Source organism: Tachypleus tridentatus, chromosome 1 (genome assembly GCF_004210375.1).
Source record: "Tachypleus tridentatus isolate NWPU-2018 chromosome 1, ASM421037v1, whole genome shotgun sequence".
Classification (NCBI taxonomy): domain Eukaryota; kingdom Metazoa; phylum Arthropoda; class Merostomata; order Xiphosura; family Limulidae; genus Tachypleus; species Tachypleus tridentatus.
This window is the reverse complement of record NC_134825.1, coordinates 128,296,581-128,322,798: the sequence shown is the minus strand read 5'-3', so window position 1 is coordinate 128,322,798 and position 26,218 is coordinate 128,296,581. Positions and strand designations below refer to the sequence as shown.

The following is a 26,218-nucleotide window of genomic DNA, read 5'->3' as shown; positions in this document are numbered from 1 at the left end:
GTTAATAGAGGATTTGTGATTGTTATAACGTTCTCTGAGAGTTGTCCTATATACTGATAAGTGCATTTTGACGTTATTACAAAACTCATACATTTTCTTCAGTCTTGATTTTTGAAATGTGGCTGTACTCAAAAACAGTCTGGAAAGGATATGAATAATGTGATTATTTTCACAAGTTTTTCTGTTATATTCTAATAAACACAACATGAAGGGATTTGAATTTAGTGGATCTGTGTATATAGTGAGCCAGCACTCAGCATCAGTGTCTCAAGATCTTGATTAGTTACAACTTCAATTTTATTTTTATTGTATTATTCCTGTTCCCTGAAACATTTAACTTGAAGTTACCGAAGAGCTATTTTAATCATCTCTTAAACCCATGTACCAGTCAGACATCCACCTTTATTCACCACAGTACAAGAGCATCAGTTTGAGAGAATTCTTGGTGTCACTAACACTGACAGAAGGCTACATGGTAGTAGATTTCCAAAAGGTAAAATAGTATTGAGATTGTTATACTAATAACTGGCTCTGCACTTGTTTTTTTGAGAGCTTGTATCTAATCTTAGTTTCCAATCCTGATGTTGTGATACTCTGTTTCTAGTTCAGAATCAAGTTTATTTCAGCATGTGATATTGTCTCAAGATGAACTACCATATCTACATAATTTCTCTTGAACCATAGTCATAGTATGTCTGATAATTAGTCTAGCTTGTACAAAGAGAACACCATTCAACATGTCCTAAATAATGGCAAAATACAAATTCTCAATTACAGGTAATCTTGACTGTGGAATGAAACAAACAGTTTACAAGTTGTATGGTTCTTACCATCATAGACATCACAGGTGTTAACACACTGTCATTAAAAAGTTTCAAATGCACTAGTGTGGCTCATAAGAAGAACAAGGGAAACAGTGACAATTTAAAGCCCTTGGATACTAAATTGTTTTCATGTGTTAGATAAATTTGATGTAATGAAGTCGTAATTTTAAATTTACAGCATTTCTTCACGTCAACCTAGTTCTTTAGTATGACATCTGTGGTTCTTTCTAGGGTCAATGCCATTACATTCTTGTATGTAATAAGTTTACATTGCAACATGGCTTAGAGAAGTGAAATCACTCATGTTAATACCAGGGACTGGATATTTATTAAGTTTATAATTTTTTAAACTAAACTGTGCACTCAATAATTTTGACTAACCTTATAACCACCACAAACATTTATACACACTATAACTGAATTTACAAGTATATTATCATAAAATTTCGTAAGCTTTATTAAAAAACTTGTACACAAAACAAATCCATTAAAGTATTTTTTCTAAAAATTTGTATGAAATTAGTGTTTTTAGCCAGTCAGTCTGTCCAGGAAAGGTGTATTTAATGCTAAAATTACTTCATTTACATAATTTCTAGAACATAACAGGAGTGCTATTATCTGTAACAAAAGCTGAAAAACAAATCAAATACATTCTTTAACATACACTTACCTGAAAAGCTTTAGTCCTCTTTATCTTTTCCCCAATGCTTTAATTTGTTTTATTTGTATCTGAAATGTGTTTAACTGCCATCAGGAGTTACTCGGGTGAAATAGCAAGGAATCGGGGCCAATCACATCAAGCTCTTACAATGTTTTGTGTACATTATGAAATACACTGTCCAAAATGTTTTTTGTCACTACTATTTGGGCTACTTTTACTGATATCCAAATAAAAGAAATCTAAGACTAAAACTAGATTGTTTTTGTAACCTAACTTTTAGAAAACCAGAAACGTCACTTTTAACTATATTGTATCTTAACTACTGTAATTTAGTTAGGTTTCTAAACAAGTTAAAATGTTTTAAAAGACATTCTATTAGTGCTTAGTACAGCAACTTCATTTAACACATTTCAGGCTTTTCAGTGAATTACTGTATATTCATTAAAACTAAAAGAAAATAAAACACCCTGTACCTTACAGTATATTCTTTATATATTATGTTTATAACCACTAGAACACTTTACAACCATAGAAATTTTGTAAGAGGTGAGGTGGGTTAAACCATTAGTGGCATCTTGGTAAAGCAGAAAGTTGAAATTTATATTTAGCTTGTGAGTACTAAGAGAATGTGTTTAAGTGATTGTAAAGCAGGAGAAAAAACTAGGGCCACTACATATTGTGACAGATGTTTGAGAATTTAAAGCTTGTATAATAAAATTTCAATTATAAAGCCAGTTTTTGATGTAAAGTTTAAAACTAGCATAAGTGTTAAGAGGTTTTGATGTGGTTTCTGACTCTCCTATGCATCAGGTTAAATGGCATAGCCTATATTTGTAAGATTTAATAAGAAAAGTTCTGAATGGGCTGTGCAATGCAACAGTCTCAACACACATACTTTCAAGCTCTGTGCTGAATGATGATTGACCCTTATTCAACATATGCATGCTGATTGGAAGAATGTTTATGGCAGCTCAGTTGGGGCCATTGTGGTACATGTGAAGATGAATATACTAGTGTATCATTTCTAAAAAACCTATTACTCATTAATAGATGACTTATTCAATATTAATAAAATACATTCAAATAATTTTATATTGTTCTGTTCAAGAATGTTGGAGACATTAAATATTAGTAAAGCGATTATAACAAATATTTTAAAGAAACAATTATGGATGAGGTATAAAAAGTGATCACATATGAGATGACTAATAATACAGGGGGTATATGATATTTAAGGAAATAACTAGTATGGGTGTAAGTGTTCCTTGGTGATGGTTTAATATAAAGTTCTTGTATTAGACAAGCTTTAATTTTCTATTTATTAATATGGTTGTGTTTGAGGTAGAATATTAAAAAAAACATGGGAGTGTGTTCATTGAATATAGTGTCCACTTATTGGCTTGTTTCTACAGTATAGACATTGAAGCAGTTTCTTGGATTGACAATGTAGTGCATAGTTTTTGAATGAACTTAGCATGCAGTGGAAATTGAGTTTTTTTTTGCAAGGTTGAAATAATTTGTTTTATATTGCACAATACCAAGAATCACCCACTTCACGCTGATACAGTTTTGACAAATGGGTATAAAACTAAACAAAAAGGTATTATTAACTGCTAATAAATAACTAATACATATGTTAATTTTTCTTGCATACACAAAAACTACTTAACCAAATAACTGAGCTAATAAGCATAATAAAACTGATATTTACAATAACTGACAACAAGATTGCAGTACTAAGTTAAATTAGAAATTATTCATTTCACCATTCACTTATGCTTCCTTTATAAGACAAAGTGAAGATAAAAAATACTTTAAGTTAAACATTTGCTTGCTCATTTGACCCTGAAGTTCAAAAGTGTAAAGTTATCTGAATTTGTAAAAAAAAAACCAAAAAAAAAAACAAATAAAACAACCTGAAGCCTACTAACTTATTTTGACTTCTAACAAGAAACAAATCTAGATTTGTTGGTCAGTACTGTTCTTTTTCTAAACCTAATTTTAATTTAAGACAAGTAAAATAGAGGTATAAATCAGATTTAAAAATAAATTTTAATGCTTTGGTTTGCAAGGTATTTAAATGTAGAAATATATCAGTCCAAAGTTATTTTTAATAGCATGAAAATAGAGTTTAAATGTTTACTGCAGTTATACTATTTTATATTTAAAGGTCAAATTTAAGACTACATGAACGAAAAAGAGTGGGTGAAAGATATACCTTTGAATGGATCTTTTGTAATTAAGTTTACTAGGTTTCCTTAAGTGATGCTGTTTATTCATGTGTTAAAAAAAAAGTGCAGCATTGAATTTCTTAAATGGAGTAGAAAACCTTAATTCAAAGCATGACGTCTAGTGGTAACATGAAGTTTGATTTAGTAAATATCCAAGTTAGAAAAAAAATCTCAAATCATCAGCTATCTTATTAATCTTCAATTGATTTTAAAAACTGCTATATATTTTATAAAAGAGCTGCATTTAACTTCGTGACACACAAAGGAGTTTTATTTATGCAGCAGTTAGTATAATACAATACTGTCCTCAAGCAAACCAGTTATGAGAAATGCCAGGTGTGTAAACTGAATTGTTTGAAAAGACGATGTTGCCAACAATAATCCTATTGGAAGAAGTATTGATTTACAAAACTATACAGAATTAAATCACTAGAAATTCTGTTTGTTACTAATTTCTTAGCAGTAGCAGTGTGTAAAATTAATCATAAACAATAAAACACATTAATATTAATACTTGAATGATGTGCACTGGTAGTAATGTGCAGAATGGAATGACTGTTTATTTATATTTACTTAACTGCTTTTGAAATTCTGTCACAATTCATCCTTTTTTTTGAATGACTCCAGAATATTAAGTCTTCCTTGCATTTCTTCTTTTTTTGCATCAGTAATCTTTCCATTTTTTATATTTTTCACACGTTCAGCCTCACTAGCAACAAATCCATTTCCTCTTTCAAGAATTTTTTTCATCATTTTCACATACACATCCCCATATTTTCTTTCATCTTCTTTATCTAAAGCTGCTTTTAAATCTGTAGCTTCTTTGAGAATCTTTTCCCGTTTTTCTTTTTCTTCTGTTAATGTAAACCTTTCTGCTAGCTCATCAAACTGTGGTAAACACTTATTAAGCACCAATCGAACATCTAAGAAAAAAAAAAAACTTGCTGATTACTGTCTCTGTGTCCAAGGTGATACTCCCATTATTTAATTTGAACACTGTTTTAGTTATACGTTTTTGGATGAAAACATTCACTTGACTAGTCACGATATTAAAGAAACATGTAGGTTCAAGAATAACAGAGATGAAATAAAAACCCTGTAACCTGAGCAATTTTACAAGATGGACTTTTCTCCTTCAGGCATACTGGGAGCTGCAACTACCAGTTTATTTTCACAATTTGAATCAAATTATTTCACAGCTGTTTAGTTTGTTTTATAAATATATAATATTAAGTTGGCATTTTCATAATTAATGCCTCAAATAAAAAGCAATAAGTAAACTTATGCTTAAATTATTTAAAAGTTATGCAAATTGAATTAAAAGATTGTTCTGAAAAGTATATTCTGTTGGTAATGATGGTAATTAAAACATTTTAAATTTTATTAGTAATTTTAAAATCCCTTCATGTTGATATGATTATAAGCATAGTCACAATAATAACCCCACCAAAACTTACTGGAATGTTGTCGAATAAAAGCCTTTATGTCATCTGCTTTAAAATCTCCTGTGTAAGTTATAGGATCTGGCAACTTCTCCACAAAAAGTTTTAATACAGGAAAATCATCCTTTTTAACACTGAAACGTTCCCCAATATCTGAATTTTCTTTATCCCCATAATCTGCCAACAAAAAAAAAACAACAGTTTCTACATAACTGATATTGACAAATGCAAATAAAATTAACTTTCTAACAAAAGTGAAGAAAACAGTTGCACATTTCAAAAATATTTTACAATAGTGGCTTCACCAGTAAAGGGCAATATTAGATACAAACTGAACTTGTAAAAATGTGCATGTTTATGCAATTAATATTTGCTGAACAAATTAAAGTTTGGTATCTAAATTTTGTGATAGAAAATTAGTTTTTTCCTTATTTTAAGCTTTTTGAATTTTGTTTCCATGGAACATCATTAACCTATATACATACCATAGCATCTTTACAGGTTAATTAGTAAAGACCTTCTGAGTGTATTTTTCAATTTTGTCCTTACTGCTGCACATTTTGCTTTACAAATCTTTTGAAAATATACACACACATCATTCAGGGGAAATGCAGAGCCAAAGTCCTTGATGATGAATAGGGTCCAGCATCTTTAAGGCCAATGGTGTGGCAGAGCCATAGACCAGTGATCCATAGCCATGTTTCAATCAAATAAGAGCGACATGTATCTTTAGCATAGAACGTCAATCCGCTCCCCAAGTGGCAAAAGAGAGGACATGGAGGATGCTCAGTGCTCTTGTACATTTGACCCGTAGCTGCTTGATGTGTGGTATAAATGTCAGCTTACAGTCAAAGATGAGCTCCATGAACTTTGTCTCATGGACCACAGGCAGCACAACTTCACCGATACAGAGTTCAGGATCAGGGTGAATACCCCGTTGGCAGCAAAAGTGCATGAAAACAGTTTTAGAGAGAGAGAAGGTAAAGCCATTTTCGGTGGTCCATTTCAGTAAACAATTGAGGGCAGTCTGTAGTGGCCACTCAATATACGTGTTCGATGACTGACATGACTTGTATAATACAATCAGTTACTGCTGCCACACAGTTGTCTACTGATGGCAGGATCAAGTTCTGCAAGAGCAGTGAAAGAGGGCCAGCTTGCATGATCCAGATTCCAGCTGGGCACGTGGGTCGGGTGGCATCGACCACGGCCAGTTTCTCTCACGATTATAGGAAAATAATCGCTGCCTCGTGGATTATTGTCAACCCTCCATGAAAAATGGGAGAATAATGAAGGGGAGCAAATTGAGAGATAAATAGCAGTAAAGAACTGACTAGGTGCATGGAAATAAGTAGAAGAACCAATATTGAAAAGAGAACGGTTGTGATTAGAGAGCATACGCTCTACAGAGCGACCCCTCCTACCAATATCAGCACTTCCCCAGAGGGGATGATGTCCATTAAAGTCCCCCAGGATGAAAAAGGGAGACGGCAACTGTTCAATGAGAGCATCAAGGTCTGATTGATCATAGGTCTTTCCAGACATGTAGAGAGAACAAACAGTAATGGTATGACCTAAGGTAAGAGTGATGGCTATGGCTTCCAAGGGTGTGTTGAGTGACAAACAGGGTGGGCACATGCTGATCAACCAACAGTGCCACCCCCTCCATGCACTCTTCCATCACACAACCTGTCATTTCTGTATGAAGAAAACTGCAAAAGGGGTCTGCATCGGCAGGTTTTACAAATGTTTCCTGTAAAGAAAGACATACAGGATGGTAGGAAGCAATTAGTGTTCTGATGTCAACCAGATTAGAACATAAACTTCAACAGTTCCATTGTATCAAGGTGGCAATTTTTATTTACATGTAGGCGAATTAAGTGGAGAACCCTTCTGTTTCCAACCACGTCTTTTTCCTTACTGTCCTTATTCAAGGTAGGTCTATTGACTTTCATGAATCCTGCCCTGGGTTGATTGGGCATGTCTTACAACTTTGTCTTCAGTCCTTAAACAGATTTCTTTTCACAAACTTAGATCTGAATATATCCCACAGTTAAGAAAAAGTATCAAAATTTTACAAATTAACAGTTCATAGATACATTAACAACATAGCTTTACCAAACCTATTGAGTTAACCTGTCATAGCTAAGCATATCTGTCCATACAGACCAAGTACTTCAGCAATAAAAAAAATAAATATAAATGAAGCAAGCTATCTTAATTCAAACATCACTTTTTAATATTTTTATTAAAGGTTTACAATAAAACAAATGTTTTTTAAAATTAAAATTTCATATTTCCCAACACAAGTATTCCAAAGAAAATATTCTGTTATGTTTACCAATAATAAAACTGAATAGGATAGCTAGAAAATATCATAATTTAATATATTATAAAAAGAGCTCAAAACACTTGGAGATTTGTTTTTCAACAAGTCTCAGAAAACTTTTTTTTATATATATTGTAAAGTTTTTTTAAACTAAAATGTACATAATTTTGCCACTTTTTCTACAATCTCCAATAAAGACTGAAAAATTTATTTAATAAAAAATTTGTAGATCAGTATAAACCACATTATGAACAATTAATACAAAATTTAAATAGGCATTATAAACATATACATTACAAAACAAGACTATAAAGATTTTGATATATATCAAACTTATTTTATTCAACTCAAAACCTATTGACTCAGTACATACTGCATAACACTGTTATTAAAGGATATAAATATCCAACCTTACCTTACATACTCCACACAAGTCTACAAATTATTACATCATGGAGATTTAAAAATATATCTTTTAATCTCTGAATTGCCCTTAAATTATCTTTCCATTGTTGTTTGTTTTTCTTCTCTTTATTAGTTTTCCCCATTTTAAGTGGGGCCATTCAACATACTTCAGAAAGGTCATCTTCATATAGTATAGCAGACTAAAACAAATAAAAAACTTAACAGATAACATAGACGATGCTACTGTTCTACAAGCTTGGATTTTGTCATATACTAAATACAACTTAAAGGTATATGGATTTCTCTACTTGCAGTAATTTATAATATTACATTTAATTAATTAAATGCACATTTCAGTTATAAGACAAAAATCTAATATAAAATATTAAAATTTGTAACTTAGTAGCAAGTATGGTCAGAATGATACTAAAAACTTCAGGTGTAACAATTCTGCTTCAGTATGTAATCCTGTTAAGCAGTCTAAACTGACCAGGTGTTCTTGAGTTACAGGGCTAAACATACCACTGATGACCTATGGCAGAGCAGTAACATGTTATTCATGAATGATATTATTTAATTGTTACCTGTGGACCTGTAGCAACTACTAGAAATGATATAATGCTGTTAAATTTCCATGCTGACCTATTACAATAGTTTTATAATGACAATTTTCTTTTAAAGTAAGCCTGTGCTTGCTTACTTGTCAATTGAGCTGCAACATTAATTTCAGTATTAAAACACTATCAATAAAAGCTAAAATGTTAAATCATTACCTTGAATTCCAACTTCAGCAATGAGCAAGTCAGAAGAGAAACGAGCTGCTTCTACTACTTTGGCAAATTCATCTTCTTTTTCACCATAAGGATACGTTACATCAAATTTTACTAAAGTTGCCTTATATTTGGCAATGACCTACGAGACAAAATATTTACAATAACATACGTTATGAATATTGCACAGCCACTACGTATTGAAATTTAATTGCTTAGTAGCATAATAAGTTAATTTCATTCCCACTTTTTTTTGGGCACACAGTATTATCATAAATAACTATTATTATTATTATAAAATACTCGCTATTAAATATTAGAAGTGGAAGTAGTTACCAGACATACAAAAATAAAGAAAGGGTAATTACACATATAAAAAATCACCTCTCTTCTTAAATATGCATGCAGTGCTGAATGAATGTTCAAAGATATAAAATAAATAAATAAATACCCTATATGTTATAACTCGCCATGCCGTATCAAATCCTTTTCAATTATGCAGTTAGTTACGAATACTAAAAATTCACAGTTACAGCTCTGCGACTATAAATAGTTCATTAATATTAATACTAGTAGTACAGAAGCAGTAGTATCCGAAATATCTTGGACTTTTATTTATTTATTGAATATTAAATAATAAATTTAACTACGTTAATTTGTCTTTTCTCACCTTGTCAAATGTCCAAGAATCTAAAGATACTGCACCTTTTAATGCTGTAGAAGAAGTTAAGACCTGTATAACAGTAATAACAAATAAAAACACTTTCAGTTTCAAAGCCATTTCAAAACACTAATGTTAGCAAAAATATAACTTCCACCACACAACACCTTTCCAATCCTAACTAACTTGAAGCTCTATCCAACCTGCTCAATATCGTAAAACGTTTCAAGCCATGGTTGGTCATTTGATACCAGTCAATTGCTGACGTTTATACACTTAATTGGACACTCAAAGAACCCTGCACCAGAAAATTGTTACGTTTTGCACTCTTATTGGTTACTGCGTGAAGTTTGTTGTATCTTTGTTTTTTAAGTAAACCGAAGCTCCATCAATTTATAATGTGAATCAAAAATACAATTTTGATGGACTATTTAATTTAATGTTTAAAACTTTTCAATATATTTTACAAAGAACAGTTTGTTTGTTTGGAAATTTCGCACAAAGCTACTCGAGGGCTATCTGTGCTAGCCGTCCCTAATTTAGCAGTGTAAGACTAGAGGGAAGGCAGCTAGTCATCACCACCCACCGCCAACTCTTGGGCTACTCTTTACCAACGAATAGTGGGATTGACCGTAACATTATACACCCCCACGGCTGGGAGGGCGAGCATGTTTAGCGCGACGCGGGCGCGAACCCGCGACCCTCGGATTACGAGTCGCACGCCTTACGCGCAAGGCCATGCCGGGCCACAAAGAACAGTTAAAAAGCGACTGCATGAGAAAACTACATGAAATGGACAAACATAATATAATTTGCTCATATCATGAAAAAGCTTCAACATGTTTTTAATTTATGTTTTAAGTTACTGTTTGAATAACAGTACTACATGAAATAGCTCTGCTAATATACAGCACTGAAAAAAGTTTTTTAAACTGCATAATCAGCAGCTTATAGCATAAAAAAACAACCTAGATCTGACATACAAAATTTTAATATTTCCTCAAACCCTAAACCAATGGATTTCAAGCATTTAATAATTTTGTGAAGGCGTTAGTGCAAATACTCATGAATGTTTAATGCTGGTGTTTATACTCTAGAATTTCTACACCTATTTCGTACATGGCCACAGGGCATAGTGGTCAGGGAGTAATTTGATTCCCCCCTTCGGAGAAAACCATACGTTCTCGGAGGGAGGTTAAAGAAAAAGAGAAAAGAAGATATAAAAGGAAAAGGGAAGAAATATTGATTAGATAGAGAGAGAGAGAAAAATCACCTTACGTTTGTTTGTTTTTTTATGAATTTCGCACAAAGCTACTCGAGGGTTATCTGTGCTAGCCGTCCCTAATTGAGCAGTGTAAGACTAGAGGGAAGGCAGCTAGTCATCACCACCCACAGCCAACTCTTGGGCTACTCTTTTACCAACGAATAGTGGGATTCACCGTCGCATTATAACGCCCCCACGGCTGAAAGGGCGAGCATGTTTGGCGCGACGGGGATGCGAACCCGCGACCCTCTGATTACGAGTCGCACGCCTTAACACGTTTGGCCATGCCGGGCCTTAAATAATCTTAAGAATATCAAGATTAAGATTTGCCTTTTGTTGTTTCTTCATTTATTTCCTTATCGTCCGAGCGCGAGCATGTCAGTAAACAAATGAATAGTGGATCAAGCGTGTGTGTATGTCTCAGAACGGTTGAAGATGATCTAGGAATGCCGAAACGTTGTTCTCTCCTTATCAATAAAAGTATTAATACCCATACCAGCCGTTCTGAGATACATGCACATTTTTATTTCAAGTGGGTTTCTCGTCATCAAGAATTACTTCACCATGTGTGTGTGTGCGTTTTCATATAGCAAATCCACATCGGACTATCTGTTGCGTCCACTGAGGGGAATCAAGACCCTGTTTTATAATTGTAAATTTATAGACTTAACGCTGTACCAGCGGGAGACATGACCAATGTAATTCTATACCATTTTTTTCTGCTTTTCTAATTAATATTTATAACATAAATATATAAAAAATATAAAAACAGAATACATATTTTTGTTTTTTATAATTGATATTTATCTTGTGATAAAGTTTTTAGAGGAAAAATATTTTTTTTTAATCTTTGTATTTTAATTAGACAATTAAAATAAATTTTTCTTAATTGTATTATTACATTTTTATTTTTATCTAAAATGTATATATATTTTATGAACAATTTAATAACATTTAAAACATTAATTTTGGCATTTTTTTGCGTATTTTAACCTGGTCTGGTTATGGGAGGGTCAGTGAGGTCATTTGAATAATAAATATATAGAATAAGTTTTTTGTAAGATTACACTAGTCATTTTCATTTCATTGATTTTTTTCCCCATTTTTGGACTGATCAGTTTTACCTTTTTCTGTTCTAGGTCTCTTTCATAATAAGTACAAAGATGCTGAGAAAAAGACATACAAATGATCATCACTAAGTCAAATGATTAGAATGTGAAAACATCATGGACAATGACTATAGAAACAGACATATTTAGAGCTGCCGCAATTATATGTTGACGCCCGGTAGCAGTTTAAAGTTCTCTGAAATCGTATCAGAATCGTAAAAGAAGATATTAAAGTTTTTGTTCTGCTCCATCTACATCATCACTCGCGATGGAAATCAAAATTAATGAACAGTCAGGAGAAGTAGAGACTGTTTCAAACTCTCAAAAAATCACTTTGACTGACCCAGTTCTTACAAAAGTCGCAAACACTGTTTCAAAAGAGGCATACGATTTTCATAAAAAAAACTCTTTTGCAAGAAGTGAAACCTTTCGTAGTAAATTCTGATTCGTCCTATGATGATTCAGAAGATGATCAGAATGAAACTATTCGGAAAGAACAGTCGGCAGAAAAGTTAGTAGTTTTGAATTTGCTGCTCCACAACTTTCCGAATTCCTATCTCGGTTTATTTATGGGATTCATCGATCATTTCAAGCTAAGTAGTATAAAGACTAGTAAAAAGATTGCAAAGAAACGCTAAAAATACAAGTCATCAAAATTCAATGACAGCATGAATCCGTTCAAAGCAACAAAAATTCGTTAGAACTCTGCACTAGTTCAAACCAAAAACAAAGGGAAAATGAGTACAATTGAACAGACTTTATCTTTCAAAAGTGACTGAAACACCCGTTTTTCTTGCTAAGCAAAGTACATTGCTATTAGGGGTGACCATGAAAATCGTCTTAATGTACGTAATTCTTTTGATGTAAATCAAGGGAATTTTTTTGAACTTTTGCACCTGAGGAGTCAGGATTTTCCATGGTTTAAGGAAAAGTTCACATAGCTTGTTGGCTAATATAAACAATGTTTGAGTTTAGATATTCAAAATTTCATTTTGGACCTATTTGCGATGAACGTGAAAAAATTAATAACCGATGAAGTAAAATCCAGTGGTTTTTATTCCTTCATCGCAGATCAAATTGTGGATGTCAGACGCGATAAGCAACTTTCTCTGTGCCTTCTCTACGTTTCAGGATGTGCCATTAAAGAAAACTTTTTAGGCTTCTTCTTGAAGAAATCAGTAAAACCTCAATCCCTTTTTGAATTGATTACAGACATTTTAGTGCAACAGAGTCTCGATCTTTCTTTAATAGTTGGCCAAGGATACGAAAGCACCAGTGACATCAAAGGTAAACATGCTGAGCTTCAAAGTCTAATCAAAACTGTAGCTCTAAAATCAATTTATGTCAACTGTTTTGGTCACTTGCTTCATCTTTCCAATAACAAAAAGAAACAAAAAAAACAACTTAATCACTGAGAAACACTCTAAGAACAATACAGCCAATTTATTTTTTGTCGAGAGAAGTTTCAAGCGTCACCAAATTTTTCAGGAAATTCAAAAACGTCGTGGAGAGAAAATAATTGTATTTCAATCTCAGAGTGAGACCCATTTGACCACGGGTAGAGGCTCGTTAGTTTCAATCTCTGAATTCATCCTCACGCTCCTATTCTTGGAAAAAAACTTTAACACTCCTACGAAAAAAATATTTACATCCACTAAAGTGATTTTGGGGCCTATCAGGCCCCATATATTTTTCCAATAGAAACACAGTGATTTAGCAATATTCATTACAAACAACTTTAGAATGGCTCTGACAAACATTTTTTTTTTACAATTTGAGCAAACAATTTTCGACTGTCTATCTTTTGATCTGCCGCACAAATGGCATCGTCCTCTTTTTGCCCTCTTTGCAGGCGGTTCACATGAGGTTGTTTTGTCATTATCTTTGCAGTAAATTTCTTTGATTTCAAGCACCAATTGCCGTATAAATTCTCTTCTGGCTCTTGATTTATGTTGACGAAGAAATTCTGGATGTTTTGTCGAGTATAGAACGAAAGCATTGTACGCAGCAAGATGTAGAATGTTATAGAATATGCAGACTGACCAGCGCTTTGATCGCCTCTTTGTTGTATAATATCTCACCAGTTGATCGAGAGTGTCGACACCTGCCTTTGTTGCATTGTAAAGATTGACGATTTCGGGCTTTCCATTCTCTTCTACTTCACCAGACTGATGCTGAGAACTCAGTAGTAGCACATATTTTCCTGGTTTGTCTGAGTGCTTGAGAAGAGTGATGTCGTCATGGTAGAAAAACTTTGGTGATAACTCTCTAGATTTTCCATTTATTTCAGGAGGCAGGAAGGTTCTTGATTTCCGTATGGTTCCAACAAGTCCTGTTCTTTTTGTTCGTAGGTACTTGGCAAGTGTCATTGTTGTGAAGAAATTATCTGTCGTTATTGTTCTTCCTTTTCCAAGAAATGGCTGACTCAGTTCTCTGACTATTCTTTCTCCTTGATTTGTTTCTGTCGTATTTTCAACCTTTCCAGTATAAATTTGAGCGTTGAGGAGGTAACTTGTCTTTGCATCTGTTAGGCACCAAATCTTTATTCCGTATTTGCCTGGCTTTGTCGGAATGTATGTTCTGAAGCCAACTCTTCCTTTGAAGTTACATAGTTGTTCATCCACTGTCAGGTATTCGCTTGGGTTGTAACTGTTTTAGCAATTTTCAATGAAAAAATTCCAGACTCCAGAGATGGCGGCATCTTTGATTTCTTTATTTCTTTGAGGGTGGATGTCAAATCTGATTTTTGAGCACATTTTTTTTGAATTTGTCTTGTGTAATCAGTTTTCGCAAAAAATGGCAAACCGAATTCGGTTGAAAACATTTCGTCTATCGATGCATTTTTGGATTTGTTTATTCCAAGGAAAAGATTAGCTGCGATCCATTTCCAGAGGTCTTCTTCAAAAATTGGTTCTTTCATGACGGTGTTTGTTGAGTGAATGATCTGTTCCATCATATTATCAGAAATGAAAATTTTGAATGTTTCGAATGGTGTAGAGACTCTTGGAGCAGCTTGCCTTGTAATGCCTGGGTTCCCATTGAATATATTGAGAGCTGCGGTTCTCCTGTTGATCCTTGAAGGTGTTGTTGAATAACTAAAATTCTTATCTTTGGACAAAAGTTCGTTCACTGGCATCGTAGTAAGATCTTCTTGATTACTTTCTTTACTTTCAGAAGGGTACGGCGCGATTTGTTCATCATTTTCGGCTTCAGAAGGATCATCATCACAACTTTCAGAGTAGTCTTCGACATTATCATGTTCACTTTCATCGTCGGATGGTTTTGTCAGTAAATGTACAGCTTCATCAAGAGATATCATTTTTGACACAGTTTGAAGATTTCAGCTCCTATGTATATAGGATTTGTGGATTCTTCTAGAATATTCTAGAAGCTTCAAGAATATTCTAGATTATTCTAAATACTTCTGTAAAGTTTCTAGAATGTTCTAGAACAGGCGTGGGCAAACTAGGCAATAATCAGGACCGTCTAAAATTATTGTTGGAGTAGAGTTATTATCCTAAATATCCATCTTTTGAAAAGAAGTTGTAAAATTAATATATTTTTACTATAATTTGCTTTTATCGGTTGCCCAGGCCTGTTCTAGAATTATTCAGGAAATAAATAAAGTCATTTTTATGTTTTTTGATCTGGGGCCTAATAGGACCCAAAATACCCTTAGTGGATGTTTTAAAAAAATTTTTTAAATATTATTTCGCAAATGTCTGAAAAGTCAAAATATTATTGCTCCTTAAAATATAAAAGGATAGGGTAAGTTAATGGCAATTTCATTTAAATACAAAATTATTAGCCTAATATTAATATCCTTTCAAGTTGCTCTGGGGCCTATTAGGCCCCAATTTTCGTAGGAGTGTTAAGTGAAACTTCATCTTTGTCAACTTACCTTCAATCAGAAAAAATGGGTGTCTCTTTGGCGAGAAAATATGCTGATACTACAATCATAGAGACAAACAAAAAATTTTCGAAGCTATGGGACGAAGCTACAAATCTGATGAAAAAAAATAATTTAGGATAAACAAGATATCGGTTTCAAGGAACTGACCATTTCTTGCCGCCGAATAACGACAGAACGTGCCTGAGAAGCTGAATGCAGATCTAAATCTGTTGCAGCAGATTTTGATAGTCCAACCTCTCATACGAGAGATGCTATCATTTTTTCCTTCTGCTCAAGCTTTTAAAGAGAAAATTCAATCTCGTTTGATGAAAATTATCAAAATATTCTATGCAATCTCTTTTCTGTCACAATGCAATCAGAAAAAGAAGATACTATAGATGATGTATCATTACTTTGTGATTTTTATAGACTAAATGGGAATCAGTTATCTTTAGAGATAAAGATTGTGATTGGTCTTCTAGATCAAGAAAAACAAAAACGGCATTTGTCTTCGGGATATAATTTGTCTAAATGGATAAATAAGAATGGCATTTCTCAACTGCTTCCAATTTATTTTCAGTTGGCGCAAATATTCAGCACCATCCCAGTTACATCCTGTTTTGCTGAAAGATCATTCTCTGCTTTATGTCGAATCAAAACTTACGTTCTACCATTGAATAAGAAAGACCGTCTTATGTCAACACTTGGAATATTGAACAGGAAATAACAAATTCTGTGATGGAGAACAAAATAAAAGAGATGATCAATGCGTTTGCTTATATTTGTTTTGTTTTGAATTTCATGCAAAGCTACACGAGGACTATCTGCGCTAGCAATCCCTAATTTTTCAGTGTAAGACTCGAGGGAAGGCAGCTAGTCATCACCACCCACCGCTAACTCTTGGGCTACTATTTTACCAACGAATAGTGGGATTTACCGTCACATTATAACGCCCCCACGGCTGAAAGGTCGAGCATGTTTAGTGTGACAGAGATTTGAACCTGCACCCTCAGATTACAAGTCGAGTGCCTTATACCCCTGTTCATGCTGGACCGCTTTTGCTTATCAAAAGTACTTATTGCTTATTTGAATTTTATTTGGTGTTATGTTATTTGCTTTAGAAAAGTAAAAACATTAGCTACAATGAAAAATTTATGTTTATGTTTTTTTTATTCTTAATAACAAAGATGTGATATTACTTTTTCGCAGGTGTCATGGTACTAATCCCCCTGGGCCCGGCATGGCCAAACGTGTTAAGGCGTGCGACTCGTAATCCAAGGGTCGCGGATTCGAATTCCAGCCGCACCAAACATGCTCGCCCTCCCATCCGTGGGAGTGTTATAATGGTACGGTCAATCCCACTATTTGTTAGTAAAAGAGTTGGCAGTGAGTGGTGATGACTAGCTGCCTTCCCTCTAGTCTCACACTGCTAAATTAGGGACAGCTAGCACAGATAGTCCTCGAGTAGCTTTGTGCGAAATTTAAAAACAAAAGAAACATAAAAGAAACTAATCCCCCAGTTGGAAAATCTGCCCTGCGGGCCTGATTTCGTACTTTGTATACAATTAGGCAATATAAGTGTAAGATTTGAATATTTTATGAAGTGTTAGGCCATGCGAAAATACTGGTGTCCAAATTGTCATTCCATACGAATGGAGCCCAAAATAGTGTGTAAACATATACTGGCTTATTTCTTTGTACATTTTATTAAAAGTTTATGATTTACTGGGATATACATGTGTGTGTGTGAGAGAGGGAGAGGCTTCAATGTTATTTGCGTCAAGGAATGAGTCTTCACCAGAAGTTTCTTAGTCAAAATTACCATAATGCATATTCGATTTTAATATACAATTAACAACAGCAATTATGCTGAGTATATGTAGTATAATTTTTGTATGATATTAACGTTCTGTTCTAAACGACTGCAGTGTATCAGTACCTTTAGGTTTTAATTGTTTTTAAATGCACTTGATGACATCGTGTTATTTTGTACTGCTTTATTCGTTAAATGTAACCTCAAACTCTAAACTCAACGAACACTGTGCATTATCCTTTCCTAATTGTGAAATGATATACTAAAGAAAAAGCAGTTAATTAACACCATCGTCCACCGCCAATTCTTAGGCTTCTGTTTTCGGACTAAATAGTGGAACTTGGACATCACAGTTAGACAAATCAGTACCCTTATTCAGTTGGCTGTGGGTGATGATGACTAGCTGCCTTTCCTCTAGTCTTACACTGCTAAATTAGGGACGGCTAGCAGAGATAGCTCTCGTGCAGCTTTGCGCGAAATTCAAAACAAACCAAACTGTATCAGAATACGTTACTGCATTTATAAAATATTAAATTACATCGCGCATCTAATAACAATGTTGCCTTGTTTGCTCTAATCATTTCTTATTTATTACTTAGAATAGCTTCACGAATAGTCTTAGCACTAATCGTTTGATTTTGAGAATGAAAGTGAGATTGATATAACTAAGTTGTCGATAGGAAGGGAATGAATTTCAAACTATGTAACTCTTTAGCGAAATCTAAAGTCGCATTTGAAATTCAAAGTGCTCCAGAGATAATTAAAATTTCATCGCTTGATTCTGAAAGGAAGGGCTCCAATCCCTAAAAACGACGCCAATCCCTCTTTGCTTGTATTTCCTTCTCTTGGCACACTGATTTTCATCACACTCACCTCTTTCCGTTTTATCTATCTCTAGGTCGTCATTAATTTATTCAGTTAATTAACAGTAGGGTATGTTTCTTATTAAATAGGTTTTCAATACAAATAAAACAATATGCTGTTTGCACTATCATACAAACTTTGTATGATTTTGTGACTTTTTAATGTAGGTTAATCACTCTTCATAAGAAAACAAGATTATACTGAAGTCTTATATACTACAAATATTGTAGAAGAAACAAAAATAAATTGCACAGAAACCAGTGATGTTTTAATCAATTTCGACGAACTACTTGCTTTATTTTTAGATTTTTACTTCACTACAACTACAATAGCCCCTCGCTAGTACAGCGTTAAGTTATGGATTTACAACGCTCAAATCAGGCGTTGGATTCCCCTCGGTGGGCCCAGCAGATAGCCCGATGTGGCTTTGCTATAAGAAAAACACAAAACAAACACACCGAACCACAATAGAGTTCCAGTCTCAGAGGTGTCAGTTACAATCGAAAAAGAGGATCAACACTTCTTCATCATTCAAAGATATGTACTTTATCATGAAGTCTTTTGAATTCTTTACCGGTCATCAAAACGACAACGAACTTAATACCATTAGAAAGAAAAGCCTTAAAAATAAAAACACCATCAGCATTCTTCCGGCTGACAAAGACAATGTTTTTAGTACTCCACGACCCACACGTCTAACTATTGTAATAAACTACAAAACACAATATAGAATGATAACTACATGAAATTAAAATGAGATCTGACATCTTAAATAGAGAAACGAGCATATAAAGGCATAAAATACTTCACAGATTCATAAAACTATGCACTGAAGATTATAAAAGATAAAGAATAATAGGAAATTCCACACCTGTATGATTGTCCAGCAGCTCATAAACTTGAAATACCTCTATAACCCATTGTTAACGCCATATAATATCCATATTTTAACATAGTTGAATTTCTGGTACCAACTCTCTCTCTATCTCAAACTAGAATAAAACAGTAGAGTGTTAAACACTGAAACATTTGTAGAAGTATAGAAACAAACAGTATCTTAGCCAGTTTTGACAACAAGATATGTTTTCAGATACATCAATTAATAAAGTTATTCATTCCTTCGTCAGAAATTAGAAGTGGACACCCACTTGATTTATTGTACCAAACTATTCCCTGAAATTGTTTTGGAGCTTGTTACATTCTACACAAATAAGATTTATTTCCAGGTAAATTATTTATTTTATAAACACAATAGAGAGATGCAGGAGGCAAGGTTTATTTGACCAAGCAAAAGGAGGAAATGTGTGCCATACGTAGACACGTTACGGCTTGGGACTAGGTCTCACCTTAAAGTTCTTAGATCCTGGGTTAAATTCTATACTTTTTCTTGCTGTTTCTGAGAGTAATTTTCCTAATTTGGGTGCATGTTTACTGTGATAGACTGAAAAGTAGGGGATATCCCTCTTCCTACACCATTAAAATAAAGGTTTGGCAAGGGATCAACTCTCTCTCATATACTGAGAGATATATTCATGGACCCGTTAAAAATGAAAGGTTGAACACTGTAACAAAACATCCCAAACTGTGTAAAATGCACGTTGAAGACATTTTTACTATCTGGCCTCATGGTACTTAAGCATTTGAACACTTTTTAATCTAAATTAATTCAAGACACTCCACCTTAAAACTAATTACGTAACTTGAACAAGACAAAACATTTCCCTTCATAGACAATACCGTTCACCGTCATCGCCGTCATCTATCAATGTCTAAAGAAACCCAACTAACAACGACAGGTGTCCCAGAAACGAATCAAACCACTCTTATTCAAAAAACAATATATTATATTTCTTCAGATGAGTACAAAAATATTGCAATGAAAATACAGTATCATACTTGAAAACTACCATTCTAAACAATGGATATCCAAGAGGTGTTCAGATACACTGATGTTCGACAGATACATTTAAAAGCATCCACAAAATACAGATATAGGAAATGTACTGCAGAGAATGGTTTTGAGCTGCGACACGAAAAAGAAACACACAAACGCAAGTGAAGAAATACGCAAAATCTATATTCACAATTATTATGTATCTTGTTTATTTACCGCACTATTTGGCCTCCTTTTTCACAGTCTGATTGTCCTGGCTGCTGGGATTGAAAGGTGTCTTTGAAAATTCCTGTACTGGAGAATAACTAAAAACAAAAAACAAATTTACTGCCGAAATTCAGGCAAAGGTACGTGTTTGAATGGGATCGTGAATCTAGTTGTTCCGCCATTTTTCTCACGTAAACAATTGTTAACCTTTTGTTTACTTTTAATTGTTAACTTCAAAAGCTTGTGAACTTTTGATTTGTGGTTTAATTTAGTGATTTAATTGTCGCAGTTCATCAAAAAATCTACAACCAAGAATAAAATAAGTTGTTTTTGTTTTGAATTAAGCACAAAGCTACTCAATGGGATATCTGTGCTCTGCCAACCACGCGTATCGAAACCAGATTTTTAGCGTCGTAAGTCCGCAGACATACCGCTGAGCCAGTGGTGGGCGAATGAAATAAGAGAACGTCTAGTTGTTAGCGAGCCTAACTCCTCTGCTATTATTGGAAAGATATCACATCAGCAGACTTTACTAATTTATTAAATGATGTCTCAGTTAATACGATTAACGTAAGTAATAAAAATGAAATGTCTAAATATTAATCCCCAAAATTTTTCACTAGTAAAAAAAGGTCCAATTTGACCATGATAACATTTTTCTCTCACTTTCTAAATCTCCTTACTGTGCAATTAACTATTTATTATTAAAATTAAACAACAATACTACTCTTCAGTTCAGTGAATAAATATGCCCCGAAATTGCTTCAGATGATTAGGGCACTCGACTTGCAAATTGCGGGTTCAAATCCTTGTCCCACCAAACATGTTCGTTCTTTTAGCTGTGGAGGCGTTATATTGTGACAATCAGTCCCATTATTCGTTGGTAAAAGATTAACCAAAAAGTCGGGGTGATAACTAGCTGTTTTCCTTTTAATCTTTTACTGCTAATTACAGATGGCTATCGAAGATAGCCCTCGTGTAGCTTTGCTCGAAATTCAAAGCGCAATTGCGGGAAGAGGCATATTTTGTAATTACGTCACTGCTTCAGTCATCAACCTTTTTCAAAATTTTTACCTGCTAAGTATGATTAACATTTTGGTATCTTAATTTGTTTCCAGTTAAAAAAAAAGATTCTATATAAAAAGGTTATGAAGTGTTTTCACAACTTTGTAAATGTTCATCAGTGTTATTTACAGTAGACCTATTAATCTTATGAATCATACAACTCACTACTCAACTTTTGACGTTATATGTGACACAGTTGTAGAGCATTCGCTTAAAAATATCCTGCAATCTTTTCAAACAAGACCATTCGAAAGCGCTCGAGTTTGCGGTTTTGTTTGAAAGCACTAAAACTTTTGTAGGTGACCTGTGCGTTAACTTCTTAACCAGAATTTATAAAAAATAGCCTTTTATTACAACGTAGTGTCCAAAATGTAAAAATATTTGTTTGTTTTTTTAATTTCGAGCAAAGCAGTATATGACTAAAGGGAATGCAGCTACTCATCATTACCCACCGCCAATTCTTGAGCTACTCTTTTACCAATGATTAGTGGGATTGATAGTTACTTTATAACGCTCCCACGGCTGAAAGGATGAGCGTGTTTAGTGTGACGGGGATTCGAACCTGCGATCCTCAGATTACGAGTCCTGTGCCTGAACCACCTGTTCATGCCGGGCACAAATGTAAAAATATACATAAAATTCATTGGCGACACATGCATTTACATTATGTATCTATGTGTTTCAATTCTCAAACCTTTCATTTCATTACAGAGAACTGTTTGTTTGGGATAAAAAAATATGAAAAAAGCAGCAAAGATTAAATGTTATGTATATGAATATTTTTCTCCTTAAATAAGTGGAATAGTAATTGCGACAAAAAAAATTCTTGCTACGGAAAATGTGATGCATTTCTACCTTTTATGCAAGTGATTATGTGCAAATCTATCATCAGTAATTATACTGCGAATATTTACGGTTTTGATATACTTTTTAGTACTCGGTATTCTCCTTTCAGTACAAGTACATGATCATAGTTCTTCTAATAGTATTAGTAAGTAATCAATGTGGATTGTAGATATCTTTTTACTTTGCGCAACTACCCTAACCAATCAAAACTCACGTTAGTCACGCGTTTTCAAGATGGCAGCATGTTCTGATCAAGATGCAGAGGAGAAAGTTTCAGACGAAAATTGTATTTCTCAGTCACAGTTTGAATTTTTTTCGCCTATAAAAGGTTCTGTAAGAAATGCCAGTCCCACATGTCTGATGTCTAAAAATCAAGATCATGATAAGGTGTGTATGTATAATTCTTAGTTTGGAGGAAATAGGCCTAGGTAGGGTTAGAGTGAAACTTAGAATTTGGGCTAGTTATATATATTTTTTGAGCTCATATTCATAAACATAGTTCTGTATGTAATAATATTCCTGAACGCTAAACATTGTGTCATTTCTCTATGTTTTATTTCACGATTTATTATTTATTTTCTTTTTAAGGAATAGTCTCAGCGTACTCATTGTCTCAATACTATTGTATTATTATTAGTGTTACTACTACTTGTAAAGTTGAAACAAACAAACTTATCTTTGTATTAGTTGGAAAGAAATTGGTTAAAATGTAAATGCGACTGCAATTGTAAATTGCTAGTTATTGAAATAAAGTACTAATTGTAATGTAGTATAAAATTGTTAAAATATTTAAATAAGTTGAGTGAAAAAGGGTTATGCTGATGTCATCTTTGTAGTATTTGTGTTATTAATAGTGTTAGTATATTACAAAGTAAATAATTTATTAATGTTGACAAATTCCATTTTTTAACATTAGTTTATATAGTTTGTTGACTGGCATCCTTCAGTTTTTGTGGCATAACAGTAAGTTAAGGAGTTATAATGCTTCAAACTGGATTTAAGTACCTATGGAAGGTACAGCACAGATAGCCCATTGTATATCTTTGTGCTTCATAACAAAGAAATAAATAATTGATTCAGTGTTAGAATAGTTTATTTATAAAAAAAAACAAACTTCAAATATGTATTTGCCATCGCTTGGCATTATGCTCACTATTACAGAGTATTAGGTCTTTCTAGGTGACATAACCAAATGTAACCTGAATGCCCTCTAGAGATGTAGACAAATATCAAATGTTTTTGGTGATTTATTACTTTACTGTGAAGTATTATTCAGATGCTTATTAAATGGAAGTCTAGTTTTAACAGATACAGCATAATTTGAAATGGTGACCTCATATATGTGAAATGCTAAGATTACACATTTTTTCAAATACCTTCATAACGTAAAACTTTGCAAAATAAAAATTGTGGTAAATAAACGTATAAAGATATATGAATTGTTGTAACATGATAAGAATTAAAGTAACTAGTATAAACTGTTTGAGCTACAACAAAATGTGTTGATTAAGCTATGTGTATATAAGCATTTTGTCTTTTGCAAGTATGAAGTTTAATGTTGAAATTTGATATATTGTAGTGTTATGTAACTTGTAATTAAAGATGTACATTTTAATTAGTAATTGAAATCTACAGAATATAACATACATTATTGAAGCATAAGTTATATTATGAAAAATATTTTTTGATAAAAATACTTGTTTATGATGAGATAATTGAGAGCTGTGTTTATTTAAGTACTGAAATGCTGTGATTGATATGTAAAACCTAATAATGGAGATAATATCTAGTATATATCAACACTGTAAATGTATTGAAAATACTAAAAATAGTATAATAATCATATTGAATGTAAAAGCTTTTTACTTGTTCATTTACTTATATTATCAATATGTACACTTTTATGTGTTAAAAATTAAAGCAGTTAATATGGAAGTGGTTTTAAACAAAGTTGTTTGTATAACTATGCACTTTTAGAAAAATTTAGGGTGAAAACAGTTTAGTTTTCTAAACTTGAGGTGTTAAAACTGAACAAGTGAAATGAGATAGAGCAGGGGTTCCCAACCTTTTGGCACTTGCGACTTGAAAATGTAATTGATGAAATAAAATTAATGTCATCCCAAGCTACTTCTAACAAGGCTACGCGACCCCCCTGCCAAGGCTTCGCAACCCACCGGTTGGGAACCCCTGAGATAGAGTAATGTGAAATTCATTATTTCACATGTCAGACTTATTTTTATTCTTCACAGGAACATTACCTTGAACTCTTAATTTATCAAAACATTACTCTGACACTAAAAATTCATAGGAATGTCTTGAGTATATATACTTTTGTAACAAGTGATTTTTTGTGTACAACAGAATTTCAAGTTTTAGTAAAAGTTTGCCACACTTCTTTTTGGTGCATATTGTAAATTTTGAATTACAGTGAACATTCTTCCTCCAATATGGTCAGTCCAATTGACCAACCCTGTGTATTTTCTCTTAAAAGTATGTACTTACTTTTTTAGGAAGTAATTTTAAAGAAAGAAATGTCATTTAAGTGAAAGCTATTCAAATAACTGAGAAAAATACCAAATACTAAGGTATATTGTTCCTTGTGAGACTTCTTTCAAGCTCTGTTTCCATTAAGGAAGGATCTGATTAAACTGAAAATGAAGTAGTTTACTAGGAACAGCCTAAAGGTGTAAATACTATTAAAAGGTTCTTACAATGTAATTTAGTTTTTCATTGATTTCTTATAATTTGAAGTTTTAAGTTTTGTTATGAGACACTTTTTTGAAAATCTTTTAGAAATGTTTCCTTTTGAACTAGCCTAAAATTTTTTCTGAATTGATCAGAAAGTTCTAATTTATACAACCAGTCAGTTTCAATTTGATTAATTTTTATTAACATATTTCTTTTGATACTTTTTGACAGTTGAATATAATTTGGAAAGTAGTTCAAGTCTTAAGTCACTGACAACTGATTTTGTCACCAGATCAGTCTCTTTTCCTACTTATAATGCCATCAGACCTTTGAAATATAATGATAATTACACTCATTTGTAATAATCAGTAGATCCTGTTTGCCATTTCTATCACCCTAAATTTCAGTCTGTATGTAATTTTCATTCAATATTCATTAGTTCATAATAAAAATGTAAAAAAAAACAACAAGCTATGATATTTAAACATCAGCATTGCAATTACATTTTTTTCTTTGTTTTCCTGTCTTTTTATTCAAGGCTTATGAAGTAAAAACCTTAATTTTTAAATGCATGAAAGTTTTTGAAAAACAAACAAACCTGTCAGCAAGTCATCTACTAGCATTTACATGTGTTTCCAGAAGAATTATTTTGAACAATTGTGACAAAGAGTTTAAGTATGGTTTGTATCTAAGAATAAATTTAATGTTGTAGCTGTTGGTGTCAAATGGTCAAATGAGAGTGGATGTAGATTGGTAAAGCACAAAAAATATGAAATATTTGATAGAAGAAAATCTTAGTCTGACATTAATAAATACAAATGTTTTAAGGTTTGGGGAAAAAACATTAAAGTGAAATATGCTTCATTTATGATCATTTTATTTTCCAAAACTGTTATCTTTTTGTTTTATGTGGACACTGCATTTTTTTCTTCATGTCTACTGAAATTTTATTTGGAAGGTCTTCGACTTGCATGTGCTATTTTTGGCTCTTGTTGCATCAGTAACTATTTCTAGTTGATCTGTCATGTACATTGTGTCATATTTAACAAATAAGGATTTGAGTAATCAAAATATTTTGTCATTACCTGATATCCTTCCTAACCCTAATTAATATTAACTGATGTTGTGCAATAGCAGAACATTTCTGTAGCATTTAAATATATCTAACATGAAACCTGATTCAGTAAAGAAAAATGATGGCTAAAGAAATTATAAAAATAATTCCCAAGTCTGTGGTTTGTTTTTAATTCTAT

General features: G+C 32.9%; 2 protein-coding genes across 6 annotated transcripts in view; one reads left to right on the top strand and one right to left on the bottom strand.

Moving 5' to 3' along the window:
- Nucleotides 1–1,257: 1,257 nt before the first annotated feature.
- wbl (endoplasmic reticulum protein 29-like protein wbl) lies at nt 1,258–9,594 on the bottom strand. The gene is made up of 4 exons (XM_076451144.1): nt 9,333–9,594; nt 8,666–8,804; nt 5,174–5,335; nt 1,258–4,639 (listed from the first exon to the last, which is right to left on the bottom strand). The coding sequence occupies exons 1-4, from the start codon at nt 9,441–9,443 to the stop codon at nt 4,311–4,313; spliced, it is 741 nt and encodes a 246-aa protein (XP_076307259.1). The 5' UTR covers nt 9,444–9,594; the 3' UTR covers nt 1,258–4,310.
- Nucleotides 9,595–22,473: 12,879 nt separating this feature from the next.
- The window catches only part of LOC143223295 (uncharacterized), a 52,991-nt gene continuing 49,246 nt past the window's right edge, over nt 22,474–26,218 (top strand). For 3 of the 5 annotated variants that reach the window (XM_076451114.1, XM_076451092.1, XM_076451101.1), the window contains exon 1: nt 22,475–22,664. In XM_076451114.1, the coding sequence (XP_076307229.1) occupies nt 22,512–22,664 (153 nt within the window). In that variant the 5' untranslated portion in view covers nt 22,475–22,511. Of the gene's footprint in view, nt 22,665–26,218 lie in introns of all 5 variants that reach the window. The other 2 variants (XR_013012805.1, XM_076451135.1) reach the window with 2 other exon arrangements.

Coding starts and splice junctions, on each gene's coding strand:
- wbl (XM_076451144.1), bottom strand. CDS start 9,443: ATGGCTTTGAAACTGAAAGTGTTTTTATTTGTTATTACTGTTATACAG. Junction 5,336..8,665: donor TGCTGAAGTTGGAATTCAAG/GTAATGATTTAA, acceptor TTTTGTTGGCAG/ATTATGGGGATAAAGAAAAT. Junction 4,640..5,173: donor TTTTATTCGACAACATTCCA/GTAAGTTTTGGT, acceptor TTTTTTTCTTAG/ATGTTCGATTGGTGCTTAAT.